Here is a 17,629-nt window from a genome sequence, read left to right on the forward strand (position 1 = left end):
AAGGAAATCTTTCCAACAAAATGGACAGCAGCCCAGGTCAGACCGATCTTAATAATCCCCATGGCAGATCCCCAAACTGGTAAACCTTAGATCTATATTGCTGCTCCTTTTGCTTGGCAAAGTAAAGGAGACCTTATTCAATAGACAACTCACATCTTTTTGGGCAGTCACTCCTTGTTAAACCCTCCAAGTCAATTTTCTGGACTTCTTATAGCACAGAAACAGCACTGATGGAGGTTCTAGATACTATCAGACTTTATCTGGATGCGGGGCACCCAGCCATGTTGGTATAGCTAGACTGATCTGCAGCATTCAACACCATTTTACATTCAACCCTAATTCAAAGACTGGAGGAGATTGTTGTTGGTGGAAAATCTCTGGTCTGGTTGAAAAACCTTATGAGTGATTGGACCCACACGGGACAGTTTGACCTTTTCTATTCTAGAACCATGGCCCTGGACAGGAGGGTTCCACAGAGTTCATCTTTGAGCCCTACGATTTATAGTATCAATGTGACCCCCCCCCAGCTCAAAAGATAAGATCAAGCGGTTTCAATGTCTTTTTGTGTGCGGCTGACACACAACTTACCGTCACTATGGGGCCCAACCCGGAAACGACCAAATTAAGATTCAGGTAATGCCTCAAAAAGATCGATTCTTGGGTGTCAACCAACTATCTCCAGCTGAACACTGGTAAGACTGATATCTGCTTTTTGGAAAAGCTCACTCCTTTTGGCCCTCGGAATTGGGGTTGGTCCCTACCCCTAAACTTAAGCTAGAAATCTGGATGTCCTGATAGACTAGAATCTCTCCATGAAAGAACATGTAAATTCTATCTCCGGATCCTGTTTTGGCATTATTTGCTTTACCAAGAAAGCCTTCCAATGGCCACCTCTTCAGAATAGGAAATCACTCACCCAGGCACTTTTTGTAAGTTGTCTCTATTATGGTAATGCCCTTATGGTAGCAATGAATGAGGTCCTTTTAGCCAACCTCCAGCTGGTACAGAACACAACTGCCCACCTGGTCTGTAACTTGCTACCTCGATCGCCTGTAGAACTCATGCTCAAATCTTTACATTGACTACCCATAAAAAAGCGCTCCTTTTTTAAGTTTCTCTGTTTGATATACAAGTCTCTACATGGAAGTGGTCCCTGCTATTTGCATAACAAGCTGCAGCTTTACGTTCCAACACACAACCTCAGGTCCAGTGCACAACTTTTACTACATCTCTCAGACATATACATACAGCCAAGCATGGGGGTCAATCATTTTCATATTTCACCCCCCAACATTGGAACCAGCTACCCTTGAATATACGATCCTGCTCTGATCTAGCTCTATTTAAAATACTCTAAAATCTGCTAAATATGAATCCCTTACTTGTGTGGGGTGTATCATCACCGAGAGACCCTCTCGAGGGTGAATTATTTGTACTCAATAAATGTCAAACATAATTAATAATACATTTTTCATAAAGGTAAGAACTGCGCTGGACATTACTTTCTTGCATCAGTTGGTAAATTGTTGCATTCTGAGCTCTCGCGCTTTCCACAGTACCACACAGAGAAGGTAGTAGTTTCTCACCCTGGCTATCTAGAAAGTCAAGTGGGTTGTAATTTTGTAGAGCCATTGTAGTACAGACATGAGGACACAGTAGCAAAAAATCTTAACCACTATGATCTGTGCCCAGTTCAGAACAAGGTCTGACACATATGCACCTTGCACTTGAAATTGTGACTTCATTTACAGGATGTATACAAATAAATCCCCCTTACACAACTGGCATTCTCACTGGAGAAGATAAAGTCAAGTTTTCACTATTTCATCATTTGAAATCTCATCACTTTCTCCATAATTCTCTTCCTCGTTCTTGACGTTCCTATTCTCTTTCTATGTGTACTCTTCTCTGGATAGACAGCAACATCCGGCACAGCTGAGTAAGAGAAGTAGAAGGCAGTTCGCAACAGAGAAGGAGAGAGAGGTAAAGAGAATGCCACAGCGAGAGAGGTGAAGGGGCGGTTATATGGAGGTAGAGACAGAGATGTGGTAGAGTGATAACTGAGGTGGACAGAGATTTAACTAAAGAGAGGAAGGTATATTGGCCAGACGGTTAGATAGAGGACAAACACAGGTAGAGAAATAAAGTTGAGAGAAGGGCAAAGTTTTAGAGTGACAAAGAGCCATAGAATGAGGGAAGAATTATAGCGAGAGTTAGAGTCGTAAATGAAGGGTTGAGTGTAGAGAGCGAGACAGGCAAGATGGAACAAAAGGCAAAGAGAGGCATAGGGCAGTAAAGATTAACAAATAGAGAGGTAAGGTAATAAGATGCAAGTCATAAAGACATGTGAGGTAGAGAGGGCCAAATGAGAAGGAAGATATAGAAAAACTGCTAAGGTAAAGTGAGTTGTCACATAAAGAATGAGGACTGAGGGGTAAAAGGTTGAGATGTATAAATTGGTGGAGAGAGCGCTAGAGAGGTGAGGTAAAAAGAGAAGCAAGGCCGACATAGGTCAGTAAGAGTAAGTCAGAAGGAGCTAGGTAAAGAACTAAAGAGGGGGTGAACATTACAGTGAGAGAAAGAAGATTGTGTGAGAGATAAATGAAGTAGAAACATAGAGGTACATAGAAAGGTAAACAATAGTGAGTTGGGTTAGGTGGAGAGATACAAGAGTCAGGGTACAACTAGGCAGAGAGAGACTAACACAGAGAAGGAGAGAGTCAGTTATCTGACTGTTCTGTTCACTTTACCAGAGTCCCTCTTAAAAGGTGGGATGCTGGGCCATTATGCAATAAGCCTGTATTTTAAAAAGGCTTTGTCTTTCATTGCCTTTGAGTTCTTTGAAGACCCTTTTGGTTTGTATGGTTGGAGGAGTGTGGAGTTGTAGTAGTAGTGAAAGTGGTGTGTCAGAGATGTGCACCAACCACTGCACACTGAATTTGAAGCTGTGCTTAAGTTTGAAGTGGTGTAGACATGTGTGCGTATAGAAGCAGTAGTAAGTGTGAGGGTCATACCATTTTCTTTGGCAGTACTCTTACAGAATCATCTGACTGGAAATAGACAGGATTTAAGACTCTGCAAAAATATATGAAGCCTTCTTAATTAGAGGGGAACTCCGAGGGGAGCTCTAAGGTATAACCTATAATTCATATTCGAGACAAGAGTGCACTAGGACAATGACTGCCAATACTCTTTGTGGGAAATCTAGTTAGGAGGCAATTTGGCATACATCATATAGATTTATTGTGCCCCAAATGCTAGTTTGGAGTCCATAATCACTTTCATTTTCTTCTCTTGGGTGGAAGGGATTAAGGGCTTGATTTAGAATTTGATGGAGGGGTTACTCTGTCACAAACATGATGGATATGCGGTCCGCATTATTAAGAGTGCCATATGGTATAAAGCACTTACAATAAGGCAGACTGGCTATCCATCACGTTTGTGCAACCTATCTGCCACATTATCAATCAGGCTGTAAGGTTAAATAAATCAAGTTCTTGTAGCCAGGTGGTGGAGGAGTATTGCTTGGTCCATTTTCCACAACTTAGTATCTATTTACCGGTGGATTTAACCTGAGGTGAATGGCAACTAACCCACTGTCTTTAACTTCAAGACATTAGCTATTTTTATGGAAGTCAATATCTGATGGTTTTCAGTCTGTGGATGATTTGAGTATCATCAGCATAGTTATTGTGGCTGAGGCTGAAGAAGGTTATCAGTTCAGGCAACGGCCTGCTAAGGTGCATGTTGAAGAGGAGCAGGCTGGTGGCTGCTTCTGGGACACCAGCTGTGGAGGAGAATGGTATCAAATTGAATGAAGGAAGTGAGATTCTGGAAGACAGAGAGCAATCCGTTGCAGAGTAGTACCTTGTATTTCTATGGTGTCATCTCTGAAGTGGCGAGTATGAATAACTGTCTTAATATTCTGCAATAATGATCAGTTTTTAAGTGTTCTTTTCCTAGCACCTTGTTACTGTTTCTAATAAGTGCCCTGTTCAGAAAGCTAACTTTTACTGATATTCTTATTGGGATTCGATTGGCCATTCTCTTCAAAAAATGTATCTCTAGCCACATTCAAATTCTCTTCTTAAAAGTTATAGTCGAGAGCTAAGTTTGCAGGTTTGGTGTTTGCGTGTGTGCGCTCGCGCACACCCTCTAGCACATACATGTGGACATGTGAATACCAATGTATTTTGAGTTTGAGTGCAGATATTCATCATTAATGTTTTAATAAGGTTCCACAAAAGTGTACGTTACGAGGTATATAGGTTGTTCTTATCGTACTTATTATTGTGTGGTTTGGAAAGGTGGGGCCCACTGGCATAATGTAAGTATACAGAGCGGTCGGATACCAACCCTGACATATGGTATCAAATTGCATGCACAGATTATCCACTCATGGTCTTTTTATTCGCACTAAATTTTCAAAGTTTTCCTTTGAAAGGCAAAAGCACAAACATCTCTTAGCCTTGCTTGAGACACCGTGACATTTTTGGAATACTCCTGAGCTGTCCATAAGAACTAAGTGTAAAACCAATGGCTTTTTAGGAAATTTATTTGACAACTGTGTTGTAAAATGAACCAAAAACAAAGTACAACAATAACGTTTTAAATTTTTGAGTCCACGTAGTTCCCTTCTTCATATGTAAACGCATGTGAAAACATAGATTTACATCTGAACAACGCAATTATCTGATCTTGAAATACCGTGTATTACACAGTTGTGCTTATTTTGTTGTCATGACAAACAGCCAACGCGTGGCATCAACAAACAGAAATGTTGCTTGTGAAATAAAGCCACTCATTTTTTTTTTACTATATATCGAAACTGTTTTATATCACACGTGTATCTGCAAAAAAGCTCAAGTTCTGACATCATTAAAAAATCCGGTTGATTGCGAGTCTGCTAACAACAAGGGAGCTTTAGTCCATACAATAATACAATTGGGAACGCAGAAAATTCAGCAAAAAGACTCATCCTTTGAAACTCACGTCCTGTTCCCTTCCACACCAAAGACACCCTTCTCAGATTTAGGAAGTGACTAAAACCGCAGCCGATTCGACAAGTGTATAGATTCAATGCCAGATAATTCTCATCTCCAAGTTTCTGTTAGTTGTCTAATATTTCTAATGTCTATGCCTGCACCGTTTCCTCTGACTTGAAAGTGTTTTCATGTGACTCCGCTTCTGTGCTACGCAGAAATAATAAATAAAATAACTGCACAGAGACAGGCTTACTGGTCATGTGGAAGACCACTTGCCATAAACCGAACCAACAGCAGAAGTACCACGAATGTCACTTTGTCAGACAAAGCAAGTATTGGATCACAAAAGCACGGGTCCACAGAGGGAGGGAACAAATCAAAAACCTTGAACATGATTATGTATAAGCCATCGAGCACAAAAGTGGACACGTTAAAACATTGACTACATCTTTTCTTCAGCTCTTGAGCAGTGTTAAGCAAATTTGTTCTAGGCAAATAGCAAAACCAGACAAATTCAACCAAACTTTACATTTGGTGGTCCATGACTCATCACTGATTTCTAGAAACAGGTTGAGTAATTTGTGAAAAATAGAATGGGACCTGATTCGTTACAAAAAAGAAATCGATGTGTGGCAAAGAAGATATTTTTTCAGAATTGATAAATCTCATCTCGGAAACAATTCTACCTAGTCTGGAATTCACAAATCACAATTCTATGAAACCACTCCTTCCAAATCGCAGTGTGGTGAGAAGAGGCAGCTGCAGGGGTTTCACCCCGATTGATTAGGGTATCCTAGAATCACAAGAAAAACACAGCTCTACCCTTGAGCAGAATTAGATAGATTAAATAGTTGTTTGAAATAGCTGACTTGTAAACTAACAATTCTAAACATTCTCAGACTTGTGCTAATCCTTAGCGGGAGCAAACGAAACTTCTACTTTCGCATATTTGACATGACAGACATTTGAAGGTGTAATGGTAGCACAAATTAGTAGTAAGAAATTGCAAAATCTTCTTTACCTTCTTCAGGTTCCTCTTTGAAGTCCTCGGTATCAATGCCTTTTACATGCAAAATGGCCTCCACACGCTTTTCTATGGGAGTCAGTGGCAGTATAGTCGGAGTTTCTCCATTTTTCACCAATGCCTGACTTTTGTTGTGGGCCAACTTTTTCTTGGTTCGCTTCTTTAGGTCATTCCAAGCCTTTTTCACTTCCGCAACTGACCTGTTGTTGCCCCCCACGGCATTGATTTTTGCCTGTATATCAGCCCATATTTTATCTTTCTCTGCCATGTTGGCTTCAGTGGAGGGCGTGCCAAACAATTTAGGCCCAAAATTGGCAATATTGTCCACTAATATTTCCAGCTCCTCATCAGTAAAGTTAGGCTTCCCCGACCCGTCAGCTTCTCCTGGTGAAGATGGAGCAGCCTCAGACATTTTGTTTTCAACATATTATTTTGGGTATGCAAATTACTAGTGTCTGACTAGCGCCAAGACTTTCAAAGCTGTCATTACGAAGCAGTCTTGGAAAATGCACACCTGATACCTTTCATTACCAAACCAAACGAAAATGTACGAAATTGGGTTCAATCCACACAAAGGTTTAGTACTGGAATATCGTGGAAAAATATGCTACAAAAAACATCAGAGCAAAAATACTGACTACCAAAATGTTGTCATGGTAAGTACATATAGGTAAGTGTAGATGTACTATACTTAACTTCACCTCTATGTAACTTAAATCTATAAATACCTGTATATACTTACCTTGATGATACTATGGTATTCGATATTGTAGATAAGATATTTTGTAGCACAATGTTTATGACCACGATATTCTGACAATCGCATATCAATCGTGGAACACCAATTCAGAACAATCAGTTGCATGCTTACCAATCTCTCACACACCGGGCAACTTTCCCCAGCAGTTTCTTGGTGTCTTTTGGGGAACTGCATTTTGCAAGTCAGACCCATTCTTACTGGATATGCCTGATTGGGCTCTCCAGTATTGCAGCTGATGGTGTAGGAACATCCTCACAGTTGCCTGAGACGATGCTACACCAGTATACCTGTATAACTGAACTTTATTGCCATACCAAATTGTCATGCAAAGAAAATATTAATCTGTCTGAGTTATTCTGTGCATTATTATTAGATAACATTACTCCCAATTAAAATTTCATGAAATAGTTTGTAGTTTTGAAATGATCATCAGTATTGCAAACAAATGCATGCATTTTACAGATTTGGGTAATTTAGCATAGTTTAGGCCAAAGAGGAAATTATATAAAAGTTTTTATGACTGTTACTTTCATTTGCTTAACCAAATCTCGTAATTAGGACTCAGCAGAGGCTCCATTTATTATACTACTAGTTCCATCTTGTAGGTGCCAATTGGTCGTTTTCGAAAGTCAGTTTCATGGTCATTAGTTGGTGCTCCTACATGGCATTTTAACACAGTAATGATGAGTCCAGTTTCCACTATAATCGAACATATAGTCGAACATAACTGAGTTCGTCTTGATTTTTTTCTAAATGGCATTGCTTTTAAAAGCACGTGGCACACTAAAGAATCACCTATAATTGGATAGTAGATATTAAATAATGGGTTTCCAAACAGTACAAGCCACATTTTAATGTGTAACAGGTGTGTATTTCTGCAAATGTATTATTAGTTTTTGGAGAATCTGTAATTTGTTATGTCTGCCTAAAACTGTAACCCGAAAAATGAAGTGGGGACAAAAGTCAATGAAACTGGAAACTGTATTCATCACTTTAGAAGGTTATTATTTATGAATGTCAAGTATTGCTCTTGCAATTAAACCACAAGTAGTTTTCACTGGAAGTATGCTGTATGTGTACATGTACACAAAATGTACATGTGAACCAGATCCCAACAATGCGATTGTGGACTAAGCCACGTACCCCAAGTCTATGAAAACGTTCAATTGACACCAACAATTGTCCACAGAATAACTCAAATAGATTCAAATAAGTTATGTTTACCTTCTCCATTGAGATCCTCGTCATCAATGCCCGGGCTTCCCTCCAGTTGCTCAAGCTGCAACAAATTCTCCACTCGCTTCTCTAAGGGAGTCATTTCCTTGACAGCCGGCACTCCTTCTCCATCAGTCACCAATACCTCTTTTTGGTTGTTGGCCAGCTTATCTTTGGTCTGTTTCTTTAACTTATTCCATCCTCTCTTTAGATCGGCAATGGACCTGTTATTACCCCCCACGGCATTTACATTCTTTTGGATATCAGACCATATTTTATTTTTCTCACCACTGGTAGTTTTCAAAGAAAGGGCACCACACAGCTGGGACCCGAATGTGGTGATATTTTCCACTAACACATCCAACTCCTTGTCAGTCAAACTCGCCTTGTTCTCAGGGCCAATTCCTCCTGCTGAAAATGGAGCAGCCTCAGACATTTTTGTTTATGCACAGATTATTCCGAGGCCTACCTCACTAGTTGGTCACTTAGGAATCTCTATAAAGGTCAGAACAGTCACACAGTACAAGTAGTGCAGATTTGCAGTCTAGTATTGCACAAACAGTTGAAAGCGGGCACACTGTAGATAGAAACTTAGAGCACTTTGTGAAGAAAACAGCACTATGTTTTATGTGTAACCCCATCGTTCTTTTCAAACTTCATATTTTCAAACAAAATAGGTGAGCCTAAGAGTGACGTTTTTGTGTGAATAGCGTTACATTTAAGGATAAAACATATTATTTGAGTGTATTACCTAGATTTTAATGCACCAACTCATATGTAAACCTATCAATTTTTAAATGGGAACTATTAGTTTGTAATCATGGGTCAATTTCATAAAATGAATCTGAAACCCTACAATAGTCAATGAACCCAATGGGTGCACAAGGGCTATCGGAACACTGAGAATGTCCAGTTAATCGTACGAATGCACAAGAGCAAAGATTTTACCCCCTGCCTGATACTGTATTTAGTTTCACAGGAGTATAGAATTCAATAGCTGATTGTCTACATGTTGACTTCATGTGCATTTTGGGGACTAAATGCCTGACACTTCTTGCAAGTTCATAGGCAGCAGGTCTAGTTCGACCTCCAGAGGTTAAATAATCTTAGTGGTGTACAGAGCTCCGTACCATTCTTATAGTTACTGAAAAAGAGGTGATTGAATACACCTAATAATCAAGATCATCGACAAGGTGATGTCAAAATTATAAGGGACAATGTGGACCAAGAAACAAGGAAATATTCAGAAAAAGCACTGGGATAGTCACATTGAATTGAAAGCTAAGGACGTGTAAAATAGACACTCCCAGAGTTTGCCCTTGAGAGACTGTAGATTCACAATAATGGTTCCAAGGGTAGGGAACTTTTTGCCTGAGAATTTAAAGTGAACACCCCTCCACCCACTCACGAAGTGGGTTTTGTATCAATTTGGAATGCATTGGCAGTTTTCACTGTGACACTTTAGGGAATGCTGTTTTATTAGTGAGTCTGCTGGCACCTAGGGACTACTTCACTGGTAGTGTGCACCTTGTAAAAAATACAAAGATAACTAAACTATAAACTTGATTGCTTATCTTAAGAATTTGTTAAAAGAGTTGAAATAATTGCTAATTCCCTTCTTAAACACTAGGGGTATCAAGGTTGACCAGCAAATTTGTTTATGTTTTGCGTACCTGTTGTTGAATGTCTTCCTACAATGGCTCTGTATCTCTGTGGGTGAATCATTGGAGGGCATGTCTGTTGTCATGCCACGGCTGGGAGGAATCTTGCATTGATAGAGTTCTACCCTTTTTGATATACATAGGACAGCCTTTGGGGTGGATCATGTGAGGCTAGTCATTGAACTGATATACTGGGAGATAACTGGTTAATTTCAGAAGTATCCGGTGCCACTTGCTTGATATAGTTCATGCACTATTAGCCTATTTGAACATTAATAGTAACATGGCTAGAGGACTACATGCGTTCAAGCATTGTGTTCAGATATTGCAGCACAACAATCACTATACCTGCACAAGCACTGTCTTTCGGTATCCTTCACTTGATGGAATTTCTCTTACCATTTCATTCCTATCCAGGGGATATGCTCTCAGGGGGGTTATGTCTACTTCAATGAGCATACTGCTTTAAGAGATAACAATAAGAAATAACTGTTTTTTAAATACAAAGGGATAGAAGAGATTGTAGCTATGAGTGGAAGACTATTAAAGTTGTGCCTATTAGACTTCAGCCAAGAGGGAAGGCATGAAATGAGTACCATAATCGCGCCCATAGATAAAACATATCTTCCCCTTGAATAACATCCCTGTGGCTTAAACAGGAATCATCTAAAGTCATAGCAACGTGAAGTAGGATAGCTTAGTGAGCTACTTATGGTTTCATTCAAGACTCCACGTTATTATGAATAGGGAAAATAGACACATTTAAATGCTAGGTAAAATGGAGCTTCAAAGGGCCTGGCCTTCACTTCCACTTTACTCATCAGGTCATACTCAAACTAGAGACTGATTGATGTCTTAATTTATCCCATCTTAGCTTTGATTACCACTAATTCAACAGAAATGGATTTCTGACCTATAAACAGCCCTGGAAAATATGTATCTCGGACCTAGACTGGCTTTTAATTCCATCAGGCATTTTCCTGGTGGGCATGGAGCTCTTGGAGGCCAGTTTTGAAAGCCCACGGCCCTTTCTTGTGCCACTGTCACTTTCCCCAGCTTGCCAAGGTTAAGTGTAGCAAGTCCAGGGGGCTATGAGAGATGAGAGAGGAAGAGGAAGTGAGAGGGACATAAAAGAGGGAGAAGAGTAAGAGGATAAAAGAAAAAGGAATGAGGAAAGGAAGGGTCTGGGCTGGTGTTGACCATTTTTGCCAGGGCTGCTTGCCTAGTATCGGCCGATACTGATGTTTATACCCACCCACGTTTGTACCAAGGTACAAATTGGCTTTTAGGCTTAGAGTGCTGCATAAATTAGGGAAAAAAGCAGGTAGGGAACCCTGGGTAGTTCCAAAGGAGATGCTCTCCACCTACAACTTAGGAACAACTGTGGTTCACTCCTTCCGTTTTTGCACATGTTATAAAACACTATGGGGGTCATTCTGACCCTGGCGGCCGGTGACCGCCAGGGTCACCGACCACGGGAGCACCGCCAACAGGCTGGCGGTGCTCCCTCGAGCATTCTGACCGCGGCGGTTCAGCCGCGGTCAGAAGCGGAAAGTCGTCGGTCTCCCGCCGACTTTCCGCTGCTCGGGGGAATCCTCCATGGCGGCGGAGCGCGCTCCGCCGCCATGGGGATTCTGACACCCCCTACCGCCATCCTGTTCCTGGCAGGTCTCCCGCCAGGAACAGGATGGCGGTAGGGGGTGCCGCGGGGCCCCTGGGGGTCCCTGCAGTGCCCATGCCAATGGCATGGGCACTGCAGGGGCCTCCGTAAGAGGGCCCCGCATAGTATTTCAGTGTCTGCAAAGCAGACACTGAAATACGCGACGGGTGCAGCTGCACCCGTCGCACCCCTGCAACTCCGCCGGCTCAATTCTGAGCCGGCATCCTCGTTGCAGGGGCATTTCCGCTGGGCCGGCGGGCGCTCTTTTGGAGAGCGCCCGCCGGCCCAGCGGAAATGTGAGAATGGCCGCCGCGGTCTTTTGACCGCGGTGCGGTCATTTGTCGGCGAGACTGTGGCGGGCGGCCTCCGCCACCCGCCACAGTCAGAATCAGCCCCTATAAGCCTGAAAGGGCATTTTTTTGATTTATAAATGGCAAGAAACTTTGGGCCTGATTATGATGACCAACAAAGCCGCAGGGAGGACACCACCATCATGCAGGTGGCACCCCCCCATTGTATTACACTGTTCCCATCATGCTGAGTGGCGGGAACATTGTACTCTGACATTCCTGCCAGGCTGACTGGCAGGAACAATGCTACGGTATTGGCTCGGCTCCCTTATGTAAGCCGAGGCCAATAACGTAACACCTTAGCACCCTCGCATTCTGAGGGTGCTGGGCCGTGCAGGGGCCCAGCACTGGCTTTCCAACAGCCTTTCCATGGCGGGGTTATAGCCATGGAAAGGTTGTTGAAAAGCTGCGTTGTAATCAGCGCAGTGGTGCTGAGTTCAGCGCTGCCATGGCTGAGTACAACTCAGACCCCGTAAGCCCATTGGGAACAATGTTCCTGGTGGTGATGGTGGTCTCCTGGCGGGTCCACCCACTAGGGTTGCAATGTGGCGGTCGGACTGCCTGGAGTGTGGCAGTTCGACCATCACTGCGAGTGTGGTGGTTCTCAGACCGCCACACTCATAATGAGGCCCTTTGTCCCCTTCTAGCTCGGAGTGGATGCCACTGTGCTAATCCTGTGCTTAAAAACTGCTAGAAAAAGAAGCATTTCAGGTGAGCAAATTTAGAGTGTTGCTGGTGTTGTAGGGTTCTCTGGAGCTGCTCTCCACCTAAACTTGGGAACTAACCAGAGTTCTCTATTCTTTTTTGTATAATTTGTACATCACTCTAAGCCTAAAAGGGTATTGTTTTGACTTATATTGGGTGTTCCCTTGTGTCTGGACAAAGCGGAACCACTCTAAAGAGCTATAATGATAATGAAAAATGTGTCAGGGGTTGATTTTGCTCATTCCAGGTTGGCTTGGATGATATTTTACCAATCCAAAGCTGTGGTACTGTCCCTTGAGTATTCAAAGGCTTTTGCCATTGTACAGCTTGGAGTGAATGGCACTTTGCTAAACCTATGCTTAAAGACTTTGCTGTGTAAATGGCAAGAAATTTTTGGCCCGGTTTTGATTTCGGCAATATTTCCTAGGGATTTATATTTCGCCAAAATCTAAATCAGGCCTATATCCCTTTCTAACTTTGCGTGGATGGCACTGTGCTAATTCTTTGTTTAAAAACTTTGGTAGAAAAATAGACATTTGATGTGAGCAAATTTAGTGTCTCTGCATTTGTAGGGTGCTCTATACTCAAGCTTCCCTCTACCCAAGTATGGGAACTACCCAGAGTTCTTTCTTTTTCTTTTTTTCTTCGCATTGTTGCATATTTTATGGGTCACTCTAAGGCTGAATGGGAATTGTATTGATATGTATATATATATTGCCTACTGGTGGTCGCCAGTAGGTAGTTAGAGTCAGGACCTAGCCTCTATAGCAAAAGCGTTTTTTGTTTTGTCAATAACTTTGGCGCGGTTTGATATGTCCTCACGAAATTTTCAAAACTAGTAAGCCATTTAGTTCAACTGCTAGCTTGAAAGTTTCAAAGTGATTCATCAAGCAGGGGCCAAGAAAAAGGGGGGGGGGGTCTCAAAATACATTTTCCCCATACAATTTCCATTGGAATTTTGGGACACGACTACAGCCAAACCCGCTGGACGGAATTAGGCCAAATTTGGCAGAAGGCTAGATCTTGGTTCAGAAAGTGTACTTTTCGTAGTTTGGTGTAAATCCGTTCAGCAATTTCATAAATATTAAAGGAAAAAATATATAGCTATCTAGGGAAGCAGATCCCCCACAGATCCCAAAGTACCTATGCTGATATCTGATTGGCTGCCAACATTCCAACAAGGAAGTGTTGGCAGCCATTTTGTGAATCCAAAAATAAAGTAAGAAATAAAGAAAAGGGGGCAAGCTAGGAATACCGTGAACCCTTAGGCCTGGCCTCGAGGTCCCCCAGGGCCAAAAAGCATTTTTTCCAAGGATCCGGGTGAAAAAAAAACCAAAACAGGTGAAGTTTCCCGCACTTGTTTTTCTTTCAGCCCCAGGTAGGCCAGTTTAAGTTCTGAGGACCGCCACCTTCCAAGGGCTTTATATAATATAATAATAGAAGGCTTTGAAGGCCCGGGGACCGCCACCTCCCTGGGGCTTGCCAAGTAAATGAGAGGGGGGCTGCATGGACCCCCCTCGTGCTTTAAACAGTGCCCCAGGTACCGCCACCTCCCCGGGCACAGTATGAGTAAAGAGAGGGAGGGGGCCACATTGCCCCCCCTCTCGGCCTTATTCGGACCCTGGAACCACCACCTCTCTGAGGCACGGCCTATATAAAAGTGGCAGGGGGCTACTAGGCCCCTCTTCCAAGCCGTGTTCGTCCCTGGGACCAGCACCATCCTGGGGCTGGCCCTATGTAAAAAGAAGGAGGTTTTAATGGCCCTGGGGAAACCACCCAGGAAAAAGGGCAGGAAAACTGCTCCCATTCGCTGGGAGTGGACTCTACATCTGTTCCTGCGCACTGTCAAGCTGGCAGGAAAACAGATGAATGGATTGCTCCCACATGCAGGGAGCAACATGTTTTGCTGCTCCCTGCATACATGAGCAATGCTGGCCTCTTCTGGAGGTAGGGAGTTGGCAGGGAACACCGAGGCATTGAGGCTCCCACTCATGAGCTAACACATATTTATGTATGAAGATGCTGGAGGAAAAATCACATTAGCCAGAAGTACCCTTGTTTGGTGGAGACTGAATTCTTTGTAGTCTCATTGTAGTCTCATTGTTTTCTCCACATGAGGATTTATGTTATCAGTATGCAGACACACCAGGAGCATTAGCCAGAAGAACCCTTGTTTGGTGGAGATTGAACTCTTTGTAGTCTCGTCATTTTCTCCACATGAGGATTCATGTTATCAGTATGAAGATGCTCAAGGAACAAACACATGCCAAAATTACAGACACACAAGGTCACTGTAGAAATTACCTCATGGTCCTTTACGCAGCTGTAGTGTAGAATATGCACTATATATTTTACTCCATGAGATAGTACTTCCTAATTAGCCAGTAGAAAGTACTTCAGTTGTGTAGACATTTTGCACAAAGTTGTGGCCTCTTCTAAGCAGGTCATGATTCATTCTGGCAGTGACACTCACATCAGAGAAATTAAACCTTAACGGGAAGGATTTACAAATATAAACTAAGCAGGTGCCCCAGTTAAAGCTCTGCTTCCGTAAAGTACAAATCTTCCTTTCTAACTTCTTGCTATTGGCCAAGGCAAAGTAAGTGTGTTTTGTCTGCAGCTCCACATTGAAAAATTTTCTGAAATCCTTGATGGAGGTGAATGCATTGTTGCTCTTTCGGAGTGCAATATTTTCTGTAGTGACTGTGACAAATAGGATTTTAATTGTCATCTCCTGTTGAAAACGAGTATGCAAATGCACAAAATGGCCTAAAAGCCCTGTCCGTTTGATCGATGGCCATGCGTGGTGCGGGGTTGGATGCTCACGTGGTGTTGGTCACAGGGCATGCCCAGAGGTTAGGCCGGAGGCCAACCCCCACTGCGCATGGCTGAAAGCTGTGTATGGTGCGGAGTAGGATGCCTATGGGTTGACCATGCACAGCCAAAGGGCGAGGGTCTGATTAATGTAAGGTAATTTAATATTACTTAACATTAAAAAAACCTTAGAAGGTCACTGAAAAAAACATAGATTACAGGGCCGTTATAGTTAGAGTCTGAATTTACACACCAAAAAACCATAGAAATTCAGTTGTTATAGTTAGAGTTATTTCAAGTAACTATAACTCGTGCCCTAAGGTAAATATAACTGTCTCTCTTGCCATGCACAGTTAATTCCCCCACATATTACATAATTGATGACATCTTCGATGGCATCATTGATATTATCACTGCAATAAAATTATTAATGAGAAAACTGTGCATGGCAGGGCCCCCCAATTTCAGACTGGGGACTCCATCCCCTGGGACCTAGACAATTAGTGCAAGAGGAGGCCTCCACGTGGCCCCCCGCCCATATGGCTCCCCCATCCACAGGCCGGTTTTGGCCCCAGGGATCCCATACCCCAGGACTCAGCCACTTCATTCTGGGTGCCCTGCCAGGGTGCACTGTTGGGGTCATGAAGGGAGCCTGAATGCCCTTGCAGTCCCTTCTGACTCCTAGTCTCCAGAGGAAGCCAACATTGCTCCCACATGCTGCTATCAGTAAAAATGCTACTCCCAGCATGTGGGAGTAATTTGTCATCTAAACAGATGAAAAGTCCTCTCCCAGTGGGCAGTCAAAGCTCCCACCAAGCGAACGCAAACATCTATGTCCCGATGGTGGGCACCTCGGGACATAGGAAACTGGCGCTGGTGGTCCCTAGGTTCATCACTGGTTCTAGGAGGGTGGCCACATGGTCCCCCTCCTTTGTATTTGCATGGTCTGGCCCCAGAGAGGTAGTGGTCTGTGGGGGCCAAAAACGGCCTGGGAGTGGGGTCCGTAGGACCACTCCATGTTAATTTCCATTGGCCTGGGCCTCTGGGAGGTGGCGGTCGCTGGGGCTGAAATCAGCCTCAATGTAGTGATTTCTATTTGCCTCATTGGCCTGCCCATCCTGGGGGCTGAAGTAAAAACAAGCACAGGAGACAGCGCTTGTTTTTTTTGGGGGGCTGAGACTGCGGATCCCCTGCAAGTTTTACAAGAAAAATTTCAAAACATGATTTTTGGTCCCAGAGGGATCCATGTGGGACCCCACCACCAGGCCTAGGAGGTCAGTGTATTTCTACCATGCCCCCTCCTCTTTTTTAAAACTTTTTTTTGGGGGGGGACTCGGCTGAGTCAGAGTTCCAAAATGGCTGCCAACACTTCCTGTTTGAAGTGTTGACCGCCAATCAGATCTCAGCATGAGATCTCTTGAATCTGCGCAGGATCCGCGTCCCTAAGTATACAATTTGTTTTTTCTGTAATAAGTTGAAAACTACTGAACAGATTTACACCAAATTACAAAAAGGGCTCTTTCTGGACCAAAAGCTAACTTTCTGACAAATGTGGTATAATTCAATCTAGCGTTTCGGGCTGTAGTTGTGCCTAAAATCCCTATGGGAAATTGCAGGGGAAAACGTGTTTTGGGACCCCCATTTTTGCCCCTGCTTGATAAAGTACACCGAAACTTTCCAGACAGCAGCTGAAATCAGTGGCAAACTAGCTTTGAAAATGTAATGATGATTCATAAAATGGCACCAAAGTTATTGGCCAAACAAAAAACTACCTGATGGTGACACATATGTGTGGCTGTGTGTGAGAAAGTGTGTGCGTGTGTGTGTATATTCACTTAAAAAAACAATGGTTACAGGGACGTCATAGTGAGGCTCTGAATTTACTGGAACAAATTCAGCAGTTTTAGTTATAGTTTTCTCAAGTAACTGTAACTTGTGCCCTAAGGTAACTATAACTCGCGTCCCCATCATGCACATTTTCCTCATCAATCATTTTATTGCACATGTTGCGGTGATATTATCAATGATGTCATAAAACATTTCGTGATTGATGTTAAATGTGAGGTAAATAACAGTGCATGGTGAGGGCTTGAGTTACGGTTACCTTAGTAAGCTCCGACCACCCCCTCCTGTATTTTTTAAGCATCAAATATCCCCTAGACCTGGTGCAACCGGGGGCAATATCAGTTAGAAATGCAGGAGACCACATTTTTTTTTGTGATTTGGTGTACATCTGTTCAGTAATTAAATAAAGTATTAAATAAAATTCAAATGTGTATTTATAGGGATGTGGATCCTATGCGAATCCTCTTCGGATTTCAAAATCCAAATGCCAACAGCAATGTCATGATTTGCTGGCTGCAACCTGAGAGGAAAGTTGCGGCTGCCATTTTGTTTATCAGGACTCTTTTCCCAGCAGGTAAAATAAAGATAAAAATTGATAGAAGGGGTCAGG

At 42.9% G+C, this 17,629-nt stretch overlaps 1 protein-coding gene across 11 annotated transcripts in view; it reads right to left on the bottom strand.

Annotated features, from left to right (window-relative positions):
* MYBPC1 (myosin binding protein C1) overlaps nucleotides 1-17,629 on the bottom strand; it is a 362,797-nt gene that overhangs the window by 85,083 nt on the left and 260,085 nt on the right. For 10 of the 11 annotated variants that reach the window (XM_069229024.1, XM_069229023.1, XM_069229029.1 and 7 more), the window contains 2 exons: nucleotides 7,994-8,395; nucleotides 6,007-6,393 (listed from right to left, as the gene is read on the bottom strand). The exons of the other annotated variant lie outside the window; for it this stretch is intronic. In XM_069229024.1, the coding sequence (XP_069085125.1) occupies nucleotides 6,007-6,393; nucleotides 7,994-8,395 (789 nt within the window). The remainder of the gene's footprint in view (nucleotides 1-6,006; nucleotides 6,394-7,993; nucleotides 8,396-17,629) is intronic. 11 annotated transcript variants of the gene reach the window in all.

The sequence above is a fragment of the Pleurodeles waltl genome, chromosome 4_1 (genome assembly GCF_031143425.1).
Source record: "Pleurodeles waltl isolate 20211129_DDA chromosome 4_1, aPleWal1.hap1.20221129, whole genome shotgun sequence".
Taxonomy (NCBI): Eukaryota; Metazoa; Chordata; class Amphibia; order Caudata; family Salamandridae; genus Pleurodeles; species Pleurodeles waltl.